Below are 12,877 nucleotides of genomic sequence, written 5' to 3'. Positions count from 1 at the left end.
CTCCAGACACAGGGCTGAGATTATAGAGCGACAATAATTATCAAGTGGAGGCTGCCCTAATTCCCCTCCACCCCACTCCTCACACAGTACAAACCAAGCAAAACAAACACCCTGTTTCTTTGTTCTCCTCTCATGCATTCATCTGTGGATGTGCCCTCGCTTAGCACAACCGAATGTATCTTTTCCCCATTTACAGCTGTGCAGTGTGTAAACCGCCTCATCCATCGGGAGTATGTTCTCTTTCCGTTCATAACCTATAAAACACTCTGCAGTGTGTGAACTCAACTTTATAAAGACCCCCTGTAATGAAAATCAAGTTTTTAATATTGTTTATATGTATGTGTGGTGACAAAACATGCAGTATTTTCTCATTAAAACTGCAGTGTAAAGATGCAGATGTTTGAGTAACACATTATTGATAACGTAGTCGAGCCAAAGGGCTAATCAATTACTATAAACCCTAATGCTCAAAAATAGATCATTTTGAGTTCACAAAACTGACACATTTTAGGTAATCTGAATTGTTTCGTTGTTTTGAGTTTTAAGAACTTGTTTCTTTTAATTTAGTCAAACTTAAATTTAACTGAAACGGGGCTGGGATTTCAGATTTGTTAAATGATATGTTAAATGTTCTATAATGCCGTATTCATTCAGCAATTGCTATGCTAATGCTATCAAAGCATTCGGTGCGTCCGAAATCGCACACTGTCCGAGTGCGTAACATTTCAATTTGAACTTTTGCAACAGTAAAAAAGTATGTTCCATATATGTGATGTGTTCAGAAACATTTCTCCAGAATGCAAACACAAATACGCACTGGAGTATATATGTGAAGTAAAATATGTTTTTTCAATATGATATTATTACAGGAACAACTGAGTGTGCTCTTGCTTTCTTTTGAGGGTGCTCAAGCTGCCCCGTAAAGCCGGACCTGCCTGTACAATTCGCTTCTTCTGAATCAGTTTTTGGTTCAAACATATATGTATAAATAAAACCAATATTTCCACTTGCCATTGTGTAGCATTTACTACAGTTGATCGAGCTGGTATGATTGAGTGGAGGCGGGGACTAATTTCCGCATATACTAAATGAAGCAAGGGTGTTAAATTCAAGCTAATTTTAAAGGGATAGTTCACCCAAAAATGAAAATTCTGTGATATTTTTGATGAAATCTGAGAGATTTCTGTCCCTCCTTTGACAGTTAGTTGCTACGCAACTATCACTGTAACGCTTCAAAACGTTTTTTTTTTTAAAGTTCATAAGAGATTGTACAACTAATCCATATGTATCGAGTGCTTTATTCTTTAGAGACTCAATCGCTTTATTTGATGAACAGATTCAATTCTTGCTGAATTTCAAACGTGCTGCGTAACACGAGAATGAACCCCATTGATAATGAATTTTTAAATGTGAATAAAAGCTTAAATTAAATCTGATCATCATATGAAGTGATCGATCGAGTCTCATCAGAAAAATTATCGCTCAATTTATATCGATTAGTTTTACTATCTCTTTTTGAACTCTTTTTATAACTCCTTCGAACATTATTCGACCTCTCCAGTAAATTTGCACCCTGACTTTCCAACAATCCATTAACCACAACATCATGTTAGTCACTCCAAAAACAAACAAACAAAAAAAAACTGCATTTTCATGCTAAAAAACTATGTGGCAGCAATGCACAGGCCCATTGAAGGTTACGGTGTCCTGATGTCTGTGAATCAGTCACAGCTCAAACCGTACTGCCGATCTGGGCTCATGGATCAAGCACAGCTCACAGCGCTGACACAGTGATATAGAGCAGCCGTTCGCACGCCTCTACAGGTTCAGAGGTGATCAGCCTTCAGGACAGTAGGAGCCAATCACAAACCAGTCACTGGTGGAATGAAGCAAGACAATCTCATACACACGTATACATAAGTAAGAAGAAGAGGGGGAAAAATAGGAAGGGTAGACCGATAGAGGATTCAGGCATTGTGAAATAATGAGTAACAAAGTTACAAAAAGAGTGAACTGTCTATCCTTTGGACATAGCAACCAAACAATAGTGATTAAACTCCAGTTCACACTTTAAAAGCCAGAATCATTCCGAAGAAATGTGACTGCAGTGATATTGGTACACATTAACTTTATGTTTAAAAAAGAGAGACTTGGTTCGCAATTGTATTTAAATCCCATAGCCTTATATTGAAGACAGGATCTGACCCATAGAGACCAAAATATCTTCGTGGGAAGAAAAAATAAACCTTGACAAATAACAATTAGCAATTACTGTTACCCTATACCACATGTCACAAAATGACATGCTTCCCCTATAAAACAGTCCTTCCTCGAGCCATTTTTTGGGTGTTGCCAAAATATGAGTCGCTGAGAACATTTGCTTATAACCTTTGAACCTACCTCAACTCATCCTCTGTCTTTTAATGTCAAAAATACATTTGTGAGGAGTACAAGACCTGTGATTAGTGTTTATGGAGGTATTGGAGGTAAACATGACTTCAGGTTTCAGACTGTGGAAAGAAGCTCTATGTTGACACAAAATAACAAGTTAATGTGTTAAGTGTTTTTGAAGTCTCTCACTCATGACAGGTCAAACATCGCATAAGCTATTGAGTGGAGTGAAAAACATCAGCAACGGATAAAGAGGAGAGGAGGGGTTTGGTCTCATGTGAAATCCAACACAGGGACAATTTGTAATTATTTTATGTTTTGGCAAATTGGTTGCAATCTCGTACAATGACATTCCTACATTTTCTATAACAACAAATAGAGAAGCAAGAGAATCTTGACAAGCAAACATCTTCATTTTTAGGGCTTATTCAGGACTTGCCCATGACAAAAAAGATGGAAATGGATAAATATTCTAAATGTTCCGATCCAATCTGACTTGTAATGCTGCCCGAATCATAAATCATGCACTGTTCCTTCGTTGGCCAGAGGAGAACTGGCCCTCCGACTGAGTCTGGTTTCTCCCAAGGTTTTTTTCTCCATTCTGTCACCTGATGGAGTTTTGGTTCCTTGCCACTGTTGCCTTGGCTTTTGGCTTGCTTAGTTGGGGACATTTAATATTCAATAATATTATTGATCTGCCTTACTTAAGGTGGACGTTGACGCAATTTTCTTTAAGAAACAAACTATGTTATATTATTTTCATGTTATCACTGTGAAGCTGCTTTGATACAATCTGTATTGTAAAAAGCGCTATATAAATAAAGGTGACTTGACTTGACTTGAGAAAAGTCATTAAACTGATGATTCCAATATTAGAAACCACATCTAAGAGGAGGCTTTTCCAGCTATACAACTTTATATAACAAACCTGAGGTATTTAGAGCTGTCAAACTTGTGAGCTGTGACACGCCTCGGTATTGTATTCAACACCTGAAGTCTTAGGACATGTCTCTTGGGTCAACACAGAGAGCCGGTTTAGTGTTGTGAAAGGTAATGGGGAGTGGGGTCTGTATCTGTGGGTCACTGCGACTGTGTGATGCACTTCTGAGATGTTAATGCATTCTGCTACTAGTATTCTGCAAGAACACCTGTAAACCTAAAGGGAAATTACTTAATTGTAATTAAAATAATTGCAAAAAAAAATTAAAAATAGCCCTAGAATTTTTTTTGAGAACATTTTGTTAATGTAAATGACATGCAAACATTTTTAAGAGTGACGTTTTGGGGCAACTGGATGTGATAATAATTTATTGTCTTAAATTCGACAGATTATTCAAAAGCAACACACTAAAAAAGTAGTTTATTCGTAAAACTACTTTTAAGTGTGTTGCTTTTGATTAATCTCCCTACTATGTCTCTACATAAAACAATAACTTAGGCTACTCTTTAACTTAAGGACTAGCCTATATTAATCGAGCTTGTGTAATAAACAATCTGTTACAGATTAATAAACAAAGTACAAGATCCATTCATACATTCATAAGCAAACCAAATATGTATCTTACTTTTCAGTGCTTGAATTAAAGCTTTCCCATCCTTGATCAGCTCCTTGATGAACTTATTGGTCTTCTCTAATTCCATTTCATGAGACTTCAGCCTCTCTCGGAATTGCGGGCTGTCCAAATAGCAGTCGCTGAACTCTAAGGCAGGCAATCCCATTCTTACTCCAGCTCCTCGGTTCAGGACAAGAGAGGAATGCAATGCAGATACAACTTAATCGCAACTTTAACTAATAATAAAAGGCATAGAAGTGGAAACTACATAGCTGTAGTCGGAAATGGATGCTGTCTGACAAAAATTACAAGTGCATCTCTTCAACAAAGCCGCTGCTGGGGGGAAAAGCTAGAAATATTTGAAGCGATCTGTCTATCAAGGGAATCCACGGAATACCCGTGCGCTTCTCATGACGACGTCATAATGTTCGTCTGTAGGGTGATGATAAAACAAAACGCGGTAATTGCGGACTCCTGCTTGGGCGTTTTTAAACGCTTCTGTACCAACCTACCATGAAGCGGATAATCCTGTGATTGGCATGTCTTTCGGCCAATGGTGTCGCGGGATTCCGGAGCGGGCGGTAAACGCGGCACGCACGCTTTGTATGCGACAGGATAAGAACGTGATTGGTTGGATGGTCAAGAGCGATGATGTCACTACGATGCGAGGATTTCATAGTTCCGTTCACATATTTTCCCACTGTAAAACCCATTGTAAAAATGTAAAAAATCTATCTATCTATCTATCTATCTATCTATCTATCTATCTATCTATCTATATATTCTGTCCAGGCTATCCAATTGTCTTTGTAGTGCACAGATTAATGTATGACCTCCACACTCCACACACACACACACACACACACAAAAAAGTTACTACCTTACATTTGTAAGTACAATCACCTTGGATGTTTAAGTCATTTAAACTTAAATTACATTTAAAAAAATTGGAGTTGAAAAAAAAAAGTTGAAAATTGCTTAACTTATTTTGATGAGTTAAAACGACGTAAAAACATATGTTGTCATAATTTATTGACCGTATAACTTTTGTACAGTGAATGACAGCTTAGAAATCCTGGAACACAGACGGGGTCAGACTTTTTTCCGAACCATCCTGAATTCCTTGCTCCCACTTTACTCCAGGGTTTGTCTCACTTTCGCTCTAAATATATTTCAGTCAGAATCTTGTTCAAACCTGTAAGCATCTCCTAAAGCCATTTAAGGCAATGATAATGAAAAGCACCGATATTTATAACATAAACTGAACTGAAAGGAGAACAGATACCATATTGCCATCGCTGCTGGGGAAGTTCACTTTGGTGTTGCTGTATGGCAGCGGAATTGACATAGGCCTATTGGTTAAGAAAGTAAGGAAACTTGTTGAATCCTGTGTTGCAAGAGTCTGATAGTTGATAAATGTTCCCTGGGCGCGAGTATATCTCAGTATCATAAGAACTGCCTCATATCATTTCTTGTTATTAATGAATGTATTGGTGCAACACAACTGTCTGCATCTCCGATGTGAACTATACTGCCACCATGTGTCTAAAAAGGGGCATAACTTATATCGGGTGACACTTTATATGAAGTATACAACAACAAATCACTTATAAATCATTTGCAAACTATTCGTTTATAGTTCATTAAAAATGTATCAACTGTAATTAATACATTTAATTGACTTTATTATGATCACTGTAATTATCATTTAAATAGCTTACATATATGTAAAGAGTTAGATAATGCTTTTTTAACAACTTATTAACCATGAATTGTTCTCACTAGATTAGGTCACGGGATATCGGAAAAAATGTCATTAAATGAGTGCTTTAAACCAACCTTTATTGGACATTAGTTACGTTAGTAATTATGTTCTGTAACATTTTTGCAAATACATTAAGCACACACACATGTTGGGTTTCCATGTTTTATGGGGACTTTCCATAGAAATAATTGTATGTATACTGTACAAACTGTATATTCTTTCCTCTAACCCTAAACCTACCCCTAATACAAAGTGATTTTAACAGTGTGACTTATAATGAGTTTTATATATTGGCAGCAATATGTTATCTACATTTTATGTTTTATGTTAGAGATAGGCTTAATGTATTTGTATACATTTGAATGAACTCTTAATACTAATATAATTAATATCCATGAAAATGGTTTAAAGCACTTAATTCCGTGAAACATAATAAGTTGTTAACAAAGCATTATCTAACTTTTTATATATGAGCTAATTAAACAATAATAATTTGTTAACAACAGTGACAATGAATGAAGAACTCACTGTTTGTGTATAGTCTATTAATGTATCAACTAGCTTATAAACTATTAATTAACTATAAACTAATAGTTTGCAAATTATTTGTAAATAATTTTTTTACTGTATACTTATTATAAAGTGTCGCCTTATTATATGTCGTGCTGGTATTATTTGTCATCTGGTAATAGTTATCATTCTTTATACTTTGAGTTTATTGTGATGTTAATACGCACAAAACATATTTAATTCTTTATTGATCCTTACAGGAAATTTTATTGTCACGGCAGCCTTCAACACACAAAAACAGAGCACCACACACAACAAACAAGTCATCTCTGAAACTGTACGATCTACAATATAAAAATGTAAAAAAAATGAGGAAATAAGAAATGGGCGCTAATATACTAAGAAAAAAAGAAAATAATATATAGATTATAGATCATTATCATCACAACACATTGAACAATCTGATAGGAAGGACTTCCTGGTGCGCTCAGACTTGCACTTTGGTGCGATCAGTCTGAGACAGCTTTCTTAATAAGTTTGTGGACTCTGTTTCTATCCATACGGGCACCCTCTCCTCAGCACGCCACAGCAAAGAACAGTGCACTGGGCACCACTGACTGGTAGACGTTGCACAGTAGTGGATGGCATATGCTGAATGACCTCAGCTTCCTTAAGAAACAAAGCCAGCTTTGACCCTTCCTGTACACCGTCTCCATGGGGGCTTTCACAGCGGAGGAACCTTTTCATAGATTTTGGCGTGTTCGCAACGCAGGAACTAGGAACGATTATAGTTATAGGAAGTCCTTTTGGAGGAACTAATTTAGCTCCTACTTCAGAGTTGAGACCAAACCAGCGCTATAGGAACTATCCTGGACGTTAGTGTACGCTGATTGGCCGAACCCACGCACCAGCAGCCGCCATTTTTAAAAAAGGCTGTGTAAACATACTTTAAAGCCTATATAATTACTCTAGAAACTAACTCTACAAACGTGCAAAACAGTGATAGATGGTCCTCTTAAACTTTACGCTGAGGAGAAAATCCAACGCAACTTTTGAGGGGACCAAGAGAAACAGGATTATGTATTTCTGCTCAGCTAGCAACACAGGACATCAACCACACGGCATACGCTAATACATTTTCATATACTGTCTTTCTATGTATAATCTAATAACGTATTAGACAAGACTGTTAGACAGATCGTAAACTAATGAACACGGAGAATGCAAGCGCTGTGTTTTACGGCTCTGCCGTTCTCCACGCTATCAAAATAAAGGTCAGCTGCACCGTCAAAATAAAAATCACAACAAATGCGGCTTACGTCTCTTCAGAGTTCCTACTGGCGGTGCGAATTCAACCAGGAAAACGTTCTTAGCAGAACCATTAGTTCTCGGGGAACCATTCTGGTGGCTAGTTCCTAGAACTATCGGGTGCGAAAGCCCCTTGTGTGGCTCTTCCAGTCGAGGTTGTTGTTGAGCTGCACACCAAGGTGTCTGTGGCCGGAGACCATCTCCACCTCGATGCCCTGGATGGTGATCGGAATTGATTGTTTCCTCTTCCTCATAAAATCCACAACCATCTCCTTGTTTTTTGAGATGGTAAACAGAAACGGCCAGAACGGTTCCTTGTGACACCCCAAAATTACTTTGGATAGTATTGGAGACACTATTCTGCAGACACACATAGTGTGGTCTGCAGGATATTGTTCATGCACCACAGGATCAATGATGAATCCACCTGCATTCTCCTCATCTTCTCACACAGCAGTCGAGGCCGGATTGTTTTGAAGGCGCTTGAGAAGTCAAAGAATGTGAACCTCACAGATGCATCAGGAGTGTCCAGGTGTGCATGGGTCCTCTGTAGCATGTAAATGAGGACATCATCTACACCCATGTTGAGCTAATATGAAAACTACAGAGGATGGATTTTAGTTGACATACTAGCCTTGATGTAAGAGAGGACCTTTCTCTCAAATGTCTACATAATATTTGAGGTGCGCGCTACAGGTCTATAATCATTGAAAACAATGAAAGCATGAACACCCAACATGAAGCTACGAGACTAGAAAATCTGATTCAGTGATCCATTCGTGTAGCCCAATGCATTACTGCATGCCAACTGAAAGCATCATCGCTGCAATCCTCTCCATTCATGCCATCAGCCACTCCAGTTGCAACTCCAAGCGAGCCTATAAAGGTTTACTGCTGATAATCGCAGCCTTGGCTCATAAACCTTTCAGCTCTCTCCTTCAAACCAAATCACAATACTCTCTCTTCACAGCAACATCGATGCCCATCCCATCTAACGCTGTTGCCTCGGAGCCACCCCAGTGGCTCACAAGATCCGAGCACAGATCCTGGCAGAAAATCAGGATGCTGGCTCCAGAGGCAGACCAATTCCCAACTCCAGTACCTCACTATTCAGAACTGATATTCCCATAACCCACCCATTAAAACCCCCTCTCGACAAATCATTCGACACCATCCTCCAAGCAGTCTCCCCCAGAACCCTCCAATCCTACGTGACAGCATGGAGATGTTTCAAAGCATTCCACTTCTTATATAACATGTAGTTTCCAGATATTTCTCTCCTTTTAATCACCTCATTTATCTTCTATCTGAACAGCGTTAAGGGCCTCCAAGTAGGGTCCATCAAAGGTTACATGAGCGGCATCCAATTTTTCCACAGATTGATTTATGGTGCTCTCTCCTGTCCGTGCTTTCCGTCCGTCTGCCGGCAAGGCTTACCCGTCTGATGCCGTATGTCTTGATCTCCAGTCAGACCCCGAGAGCTCTCCTGGCCGGGCGTTTCAAATTTCTTTCACCCTGCCGCCGGCTGATAGGACCCACTCCCCAGAACCCCGTGAGCTGCTCCCGTCAGAGGCTATGTGGGCCCTCTCGGTCGGTATTTAAAATCATGCAGCTCTTCATTCATCGGCCGGTAAGGGTCACCTGTCCGATGCTCCAAGATGTTCCTGTCTGTGATTGCTTGGGCCCTCCCGGTCAAACGACCAGGCTTCTTCTCGAAACGCCAGCCCGCCAATGCCGGCGCTTATTTTTGGGAGTCTTTAGTCTGGTGGCTGTCCTTTGCTCATTTGCTTTTTGGGGGAGTACTCTGGGTTCGGGCCAAATTCTGAGCTCGGAGCCCTCCCCTCAGACAGCTCCCAGCTCCCCGTCTCTTTCGGGGGTGGAGGGGGGACAAATTGCCTCATGGCGCCGGTCCTGCTTTTGGCCATGGCTGAAGAATGATTTCTGAGGGATCATGCGACACTGAAGATTGGAGTCTTCAGCAAAGACCATGAGGATCAAGTCCTCTGCACAGAAACCCTATGGCCAGCTTCAACTTCTCCTTCCTCCATATGCCGGCATGAGGGATCTCAATTTTCAAGCAGGAAATGGTTTAAATATTCTGAATGATATCAAACCACAATCTCACTCAATGCAGCCTTGAATCATAATCATGTTGTGTCCGTTCGTTTGACCAGAGGAGAACTGGCCCCATGAGCATGGTTTCTCACAAGGGTTTTTTCTCCATTTCTGAACGTTTGGGTTCTTTGCCACTGTGTGGCTTGCTTAGCTGGGGGAACCTTAACATTCAGTAATATTATTGATTTGACTGTACTGACACTATTGGATGACAACTAAAATGAGCTGGATGATGACATAAATGTGTCACTGGTCGAGGGTGAACGCCAGATGACCGGCCGCTTCAACCCCCGACTCACGTACCACCGCGAGGAGCCAACACCACAGAGGACACAGAGGCAACCAGCAATTTAGGAGTTAAAGCACAAAATCTTTATTAAATAAAATATGTTAAAACGTTCCAGGCCAAGAGGAGGTGAGGATTCAACAATGTCACTGGCTTGCTTCACAGGGCTCAGGCAAACAGAGGGACGATGAGAATTCAATAGTGTCGCTGGTTTTCTTCACAGGGCTCTGATAGGCAGAGAGAAGATGAGGATTCAACAGGGTCGCTGACTTTCCCCACAGGGCTCAGGCAGACAGCGAGAAGATGAGGATTCAATAATGTCGCTGGCGTCCTTCACAGGGTTCAGATAGACAGAGAGAAGATGAGGATTCGACAGTGTCACTGGCTTTCTCCACAGGGCTCAGGCAGACAGAGAGAAGATGAGGACTCGACAGTGTCGCTGGCGTGCTTCACAGGGCTCAGGTAGACAGAGAGAGAAGATGAGAATTCAACAGTGTCACTGGCTTTCTCCACAGGGCTCAGGCAGACAGAGAGAAGATGAGGACTCAACAGTGTCGCCGGCGTTCTCCACAGGGCTCCGACAGACAGAGAGAAGATGAAGATTCAATAGTGTCGCTGGCGTTCTTCACAGGGCTCAGGTAGGCAGAGAGAGGTAAGGAATCAACAGCGAAGCTGGCTCTCTTCACAGGGCTCAAACAACCAGAGAGATGAGGATTTAACAGTGTCGCTGAGTTTCTCCACAGGACTCAGGCAGACAGAGAGAAGATGAGGATTCAACCGTGTCACTGGCTTTCTCCACAGGGCTCAGGCAGACAGAGAGAAGATGAGGATTCAATAGTGTCGCTGGCGTTCTTCACAGGGCTCAGGTAGACCGAGAGAGGATGAAGATTCAACAGCGAAGCTGTCTCTATCCACAGGGCTCAGACAGACAGAGAGAAGAGGAAGATTCAACAGCGAAGCTGGCTCTATTCACAGGGCTCAGACAAAGAGAGAGAGGATGAGGATTCAACAGCGAAGCTGGCTTTCTTCACGGGGCTCAGGTAAACAGAGAGAAGATGAAGATTCAACAGCGAAGCTGGCTCTCTTCACAGGGCTCAGACAGACAGAGAGAAGATGAGGATTCAACAGTGTCGCTGGCGTTCCTCACAGGGCTCAGGACGACAGAGAGAGGATGAGGATTCAACAGCAAAGCTGGCTCTATTCACAGGGCTCAGACAAACAGAGAGAGGATGAGGATTCAACTGCGAAGCTGGCTTTCTTCACGGGGCTCGGGTAAACAGAGAGTAGATGAAGATTCAGCAGCGAAGCTGGCTCTCTTCACAGGGCTCAGGTAGGCAGAGAGAGGTAAGGAATCAACAGCGAAGCTGGCTCTCTTCACTGGGCTCAAACGACCAGCGAGATGAGGATTTAACAGTGTCGCTGACTTTCTCCACAGGACTCAGGCAGACAAAGAGAAGATGAGGATTCAACAGCGAAGCTGGCTCTATTCACAGGGCTCAGACAGACAGAGAGAAGATGAGGATTCAACAGTGTCGCTGGCGTTCCTCACAGGGCTCAGGCCGACGGAGAGAGGATGAGGATTCAACAGCAAAGCTGGCTCTATCCACAGGGCTCAGACAGACAGAGAGAAGAGGAAGATTCAACAGCGAAGCTGGCTCTATTCACAGGGCTCAGACAAACAGAGAGAGGATGAGGATTCAACAGCGAAGCTGGCTTTCTTCACGGGGCTCGGGTAAACAGAGAGTAGATGAAGATTCAGCAGCGAAGCTGGCTCTCTTCACAGGGCTCAGGTAGGCAGAGAGAGGTAAGGAATCAACAGCGAAGCTGGCTCTCTTCACTGGGCTCAAACGACCAGCGAGATGAGGATTTAACAGTGTCGCTGACTTTCTCCACAGGACTCAGGCAGACAAAGAGAAGATGAGGATTCAACAGCGAAGCTGGCTCTATTCACAGGGCTCAGACAGACAGAGAGAAGATGAGGATTCAACAGCGAAGCTGGCTCTCTTCACAAGGCTCAGGTAGACAGGGAGAAGATGAGGATTCAACAGCGAAGCTGGCTCTCTTCACAGGGCTCAGGTAGGCAGAGAGAGGTAAGAAATCAACAGCGAAGCTGGCTCTCTTCACAGGGCTCAAACGACCAGCGAGATGAGGATTTAACAGTGTCACTGACTTTTTCCACAGGACTCAGGCAGACAAAGAGAAGATGAGGATTCAACAGCGAAGCTGGCTCTATCTTAGTTGAAGATGAGATACCCTTTTATCCTTCCCGAATGACAACGTGTCCAAATCCCCATCATGTTCGCGCTCTCCCGCACCTGTTTCGAATCTTTCACTAATAATTCTCCGTCTCTCCCCGGTGCTTCCGGGTTGGTGTCTTCCGGGTCCCACACCGGAAATCCTTCCCGTCCGACACCCGACCGTGATTAAGGTTCCGCCTAACTTTGTCACCCTGGTGACAAATGCTTTCTCCAGAGCTGCTTTATAGCTTAGTTGAATCCCTTTGATATTTGATGAAGCTTGCAGAGTTATTGAACTGAACCGAATCAACATTGAACTGACTATTGTCTTTTTAGAGCTGCTTAACTGCAGAACTGAATTCTGTTTGCATCATTATTTTCCTGTTCATCTCTGTAAAACTGCTTTGAAACAATCTGTATAAAGCACTATAGAAATAAAGGTGATTTGACTTGACTTGACTTGAAATTCAGCATTGCCATCACAGGAATAAATTACATCTTACATTTTTTAAATTGTAATATTATTTCAAAATATCACTGTATTTACTGCATTTTTAATCAAATATAATTTATTTAGGATTTTTTTTTCAATTATTTTACTAAATTATCTATATTTTATATTATTATTTATATTTTATATTTTAAATTATATCGTATCCATTAATCACATATGGAAACATATAACTGGACAAGTAATTGAAATTTAGAAGGT

General features: G+C 41.4%; 1 protein-coding gene across 7 annotated transcripts in view; it reads right to left on the bottom strand.

Annotated features, from left to right (window-relative positions):
• The window catches only part of LOC143703835 (rho GTPase-activating protein 26-like), a 494,068-nt gene extending 489,623 nt beyond the window's left edge, over nucleotides 1-4,445 (bottom strand). For 6 of the 7 annotated variants that reach the window (XM_077197298.1, XM_077197307.1, XM_077197324.1 and 3 more), the window contains exon 1: nucleotides 3,957-4,444. In XM_077197298.1, the coding sequence (XP_077053413.1) occupies nucleotides 3,957-4,110 (154 nt within the window). In that variant the 5' untranslated portion in view covers nucleotides 4,111-4,444. Of the gene's footprint in view, nucleotides 1-3,956 lie in introns of all 7 variants that reach the window. The other variant, XM_077197339.1, reaches the window with a different exon arrangement.
• Nucleotides 4,446-12,877: the final 8,432 nt, after the last annotated feature.

The sequence above is a fragment of the Siphateles boraxobius genome, unplaced genomic scaffold, assembly GCF_051911475.1.
Source record: "Siphateles boraxobius isolate OS27281-9 unplaced genomic scaffold, OSU_SipBor_1 11, whole genome shotgun sequence".
NCBI classification, from domain to species: domain Eukaryota; kingdom Metazoa; phylum Chordata; class Actinopteri; order Cypriniformes; family Leuciscidae; genus Siphateles; species Siphateles boraxobius.
Note: the sequence above shows the minus strand (reverse complement) of the source record. Positions and strands in the feature narration are given on the sequence as shown.